Here is a 4,598-nt window from a genome sequence, read left to right on the forward strand (position 1 = left end):
TACTAATTAGGTTAAAGCTTGGTTTAGTTAGTAATTAGGTTAAAGTTTTTGGTTTATTATTTAATTAGATTTTTTTTTTTTGTAATCCAATTTTGTTACAGATCAATATTAATAAAGAAATTTTAAATATCTGAATTAATTTTAAATTTTAATTATGCTTTTATTTTTAAATTATTAACTGAAAAATAATTCTAAAATAAATAATTAACAAAATATAATTTACAATATATAGCAGAAACAAATTGCTATAGTAGTTTTAACAATAACAAATCAAAAACGTTGTTAATAAAATAAATAATAGCATTAAAGACATGCTATTAAAAAAAATTTAATTGCATATTGAAAAGCGCTATTGTAGCGGAAGAAAAAATAGCAACGCTAAAAACCGCTATGTAATGTTATTTACCTATTATGACGGACGATGATACAGCGCTTCAAAAACCGCTATCGTATCGTTACATAGCGTTATTCGTCCGCTATAAAAAAACATTTTTCTTGTAGCGTAAGTATTTAGATCCAGGGGTGCTTGACCGTTGCTTGGGCTCTAACCCGCCACCCGAATGTCATATTCCCGATCCCAAGGACAAAACTCGTGCACCTGCTCACGACTATCGTCATGGTTGCCTCGAAAGTCAACACTGCCGTCCAAACTAAAACCTCACATGGTGTTAAAATAACATTAACCCAAGAACCCTTACACATGATTTTTGATACTATATTTACACAGAGACAAAGATTATGCACTGTGCAATATATTATTATTATTATTATCATATCGTTGTACAATTATGTTTCAATTTTCGGACTATTTTTTCAAGTATTTTTTGGCACGCAATTTCAAACATAAGTTTGGAATAATGTATTGTGATAAATGTATCGATCAATTACCTTCAAATAATATAATATAAATGTATTATTCACAGATATTTATATTAGTAAAAATAACCAAAATAATTAGAATAATATTATTAAATTTTGAAAAGTAACGAACTTACATACATAATTGTATATATAAACTGCAACTGGCTTTTAACATTTGAACATACCTATGGATTTGTTTCAGAATTTTTTCACCAATTAGTATAGGTGATATTTTAACAAATTTCTTCTAATTCTTTCATAAATCCTATAAATATTTCCAAAAATATAAATATGAAAATAAATCAAAACTGGATCCATATATCATAATATTTAATTTCACTTACTCAGATTTGGATATAAAACTTTTTATAGTCCAATTAAAGATTAAGATATCGGATCTACAGTGAATCTTGCATCATATATATATATATATATATTCTAGTACTCTCTTTATTTCATAATATAATCAATTTGGGTAAAAATTATTTTTAACTCATCATAGTTGTAGAGTCAATAATCAATTTTAATTAATATTAGATCTCGCGGTTGCGCGGATTTTTGTTTTCATTTATTTTTATATAAACATTTTGTTTTCAATTCTAAATTGGTATATATTATAATATATATGTGTCTATCAATTTTTAAACATAATAAGTTTACGGTATATATTTTTCATTGAATAGATTGTTTCAAACTTTCACATGTATTTTTATCTTCTTCTATATATATTTTTCAGATTATTATTTTATTATTAAAATCGTAACTATATATATAAAGATTAGTAAAATATTGTTTTATTGTCATATTCAAAAATTTTGTAACATTTCACAAATTTAGAAAGTTTTAAAAAAATTAAACGTTTCGTTTCATAGATTTATATTATCTAGTAAATAATTAAACATTTAGTTTTTGTTTATTTTTTAAAATAAACTATATAGTTTAAAATTTGTTTTCATTGGTTTAAGGTAGTAAAGATTAATCATTGTTAGATAATATGATTTTTGTTATTTAAAAAAAACTTTATAATTTTAAAAGTTAACATCGACAAATATTTAAATAATTAACATATGGAAGTATAGTATTACAACATTAAATTATATCTATTTAATTTATATTATCTATAAATCCAATGGATCATCTATTGTAGTTAACATCGACAAATATTTAAATAATTAACATATAGAGATATAATATTACAACATTAAATTATATCTATTTAATTTATAATATATATAAATCCAATGGATCATCTATTATTTAAATCTAATTATTGATAGCCCAGTAAAAATTTCTCGTAGGCCCAAAATTTAAATGATAAGATTAGAGATTAAATGTAACATGATTTTCTAGGAATAAGTCCATTAGGTCCATTAAAAAAAAACACACATGAATCAAGGTTGTGACTTATGTTTTAATATATAAGATAGTATATATATATATATATAATTAGTTCAATGAATGATATTCACCTCTCTTTTATTTTCTTTACAATACATCATTTGGAGCAATATGACGCAATGAAACAACATTTTACAGAATTATAAGAAATCAAAAGCTATAGGAAAGGATTTACCGATATGAAAGATGATTACATGTCACAATTATAAATGATTAGGTGGATCGTTTCCATGATGAGAAGATCTAGAAACACTCCCTTTAAAGCCGATCTTCATTCCTTTGTTGAGATGTATATTTCCAACCCCTTTTTCTATTTATTAAAAAAAAAATGATAAATCATTCTCGGAGAATAAAGAATGTGAAAGCTCCGGTGGCCACGCGTGTAGAAATCTGGTGTGATGCAGATTCGAACTCGGATGTCTTGGAGATCCACAGGACGCCTTGACCACTCGACCACATGCACGTGGTTTATAATTTGATAAACCATGCATGAAACGAAACAGTGAACATAATTTCAGTGTATGCATGTATGCACATATTAACAATTGCATAATTTCTATATTGTTACTAGTTTAGTTACCACATCTTGTGGTGTTACTAAAAATCAATTTTATAAGAGAAAAGTGATGGAAACTTACTTGTCGTGCGAGATGGGTAAGTTACTCTGGCCAAAGTTGGGTTTAGTGTAATAGACAAGAGGAGCATCAAACCAATTAGCAAACCTAACTTCCAATTCATCTCTTTTATTTTGAAAGAACGCTTGATGCTGGCCTTATAATAAAGAAAGAGATATCTGTTGCGGTGGAGCTGTCAATCATTTACAATGAATGGTTCTTCTCAGAAGTAACGTCAATTAATATAAAGTTTGAATAATCGTTTGGACCTTTTGTTTTATAGATCAAGTTGTGCGAGGTTGTTTAGTTTAACGAAGTCAAATTAGAGTACAGGGTGTCATGTTTAATCTATATACATAAATCATCCATCACAATGAAACACATGTTTAGTTTCAAAAGAAAAGTATAGGCACCATTTTTCTCAAAAAAAATTCGTTGAATTAACTAGCACATTTTTCTTCATTTTTGTTTTTTTGTTAGATATATATAGACTTGCATGTTCCATGGCCTAAATAAATAAGTACTATAGGATTATGCAGCAAAGAAATTACACAGCTTTTGGAGGTGATAAAAAGTTATTAAATGGAGTTTTCATCCTATGCTTTCACAGTTAGACTAAATTTCAAATAATATTTGACGAAACAATATGTCAATTACTAATCCTTATATAGTCCGGGTACGAAGAGTTCAATTGAAACTCTTCATACATCCAAATGCGCATACATGTCAATCCAACATCCACGATCCATAGACGGCAGCTCTCATGCTTCATCTCCCGATGCTTTCGCCTTGCTAACAGCATTAGTGATGGCCCGCAGATCCTGACTTACTAGGTGATGCTTCTATATTCACTGGTGGATAAATTAACTTTAGTTAGTAAAATAAAATGGAATATAGGGAGCAAAACCAGATGATAAATATTTGGAATTCCTTACAAAGTTTGCGGAATTGGTATGGCTGAGTTGAAGCTGCATAAGATGAAATCACCAAAGAGAGAACCAAAAACAAAGCAACCAGCCACAAATTTCCCTTCATTTGATTCTGTCTTGATGGTGGTGTCGTAGGTGAAATTTATTCTGTTGTGTAATATGTGGTTTTATACCAAGTATAAATGACAACATAACTAATAAGGTGTATATATAATGAGCAGGTAGCGTGTGGGAAACAAATAGCCTGACCTGAAGAAGAGTCATGGATGTAGACAAACATGTACTTAATCTTTTACAATTCGTGAACTTGTTATGTCATTGTCCTCCACTTACGATGGGATTCATTGAACGCGACTAAGTCCCATGACTTTCCAATAAACACACAAGAAGACCTGTTTTGTAGGGAGCTTTGTTTCTGAAACAAAAATTGGGGAAATTGTATGATGTCTGATTTTTTTTTTTGGTTTTTGATTGATTTAAATAGAACAATACAGCTGAGAACTGGAATCAATCATGATTCCTACAACTGAAGGAAAATGGAAAACGTTGCGAAATGATATAATCCTTAACTATACTAATGATATATACGACTAACGTTATTTGCATAAACAACAAGAAAGACTAAGTCTCCATAAATTTAACGTGAAATATTTTTCTTGTACAACTCAACCTTTATGCACACATCATCAGTTGTGGTGTCATCAGCCGAAAATGTTCAAAATGACGAATGAAAGACTAACTAATAAAATTTACGAGTGGCCTCTTAGTTCGTCGCCTTTTGCTATCTAGCAACATT

At 28.6% G+C, this 4,598-nt stretch overlaps 3 protein-coding genes across 4 annotated transcripts in view; 1 reads left to right on the forward strand and 2 right to left on the reverse strand.

Moving 5' to 3' along the window:
* LOC106301484 (protein RALF-like 30) overlaps nucleotides 1–800 on the forward strand; it is a 2,311-nt gene extending 1,511 nt beyond the window's left edge. Inside the window, exon 2 of the mRNA XM_013737891.1 lies at nucleotides 507–800. Within this exon, the coding sequence (XP_013593345.1) occupies nucleotides 507–654 (148 nt within the window). The 3' untranslated portion in view covers nucleotides 655–800. The remainder of the gene's footprint in view (nucleotides 1–506) is intronic.
* Nucleotides 801–2,316: 1,516 nt separating this feature from the next.
* On the reverse strand, nucleotides 2,317–3,011 carry LOC106302178. 2 transcript variants are annotated; one of them, XM_013738714.1, is made up of 2 exons: nucleotides 2,898–3,011; nucleotides 2,317–2,569 (listed from the first exon to the last, which is right to left on the reverse strand). In XM_013738714.1, the coding sequence occupies exons 1-2, from the start codon at nucleotides 2,995–2,997 to the stop codon at nucleotides 2,463–2,465; spliced, it is 207 nt and encodes a 68-aa protein (XP_013594168.1). In that variant the 5' UTR covers nucleotides 2,998–3,011; the 3' UTR covers nucleotides 2,317–2,462. The 2 variants fall into 2 exon arrangements, 1 of the variants encoding a protein (XP_013594168.1); XR_001262374.1 differs by having other exon boundaries at nucleotides 2,453–2,699.
* A 373-nt stretch (nucleotides 3,012–3,384) lies between these two features.
* On the reverse strand, nucleotides 3,385–3,966 carry LOC106301229. Its single transcript, XM_013737581.1, has 2 exons — nucleotides 3,809–3,966; nucleotides 3,385–3,724 (listed from the first exon to the last, which is right to left on the reverse strand). The coding sequence occupies exons 1-2, from the start codon at nucleotides 3,906–3,908 to the stop codon at nucleotides 3,675–3,677; spliced, it is 150 nt and encodes a 49-aa protein (XP_013593035.1). The 5' UTR covers nucleotides 3,909–3,966; the 3' UTR covers nucleotides 3,385–3,674.
* Between the last annotated feature and the right edge of the window lie 632 nt (nucleotides 3,967–4,598).

Source organism: Brassica oleracea, chromosome C1 (assembly GCF_000695525.1).
Source record: "Brassica oleracea var. oleracea cultivar TO1000 chromosome C1, BOL, whole genome shotgun sequence".
NCBI lineage: Eukaryota > Viridiplantae > Streptophyta > Magnoliopsida > Brassicales > Brassicaceae > Brassica > Brassica oleracea.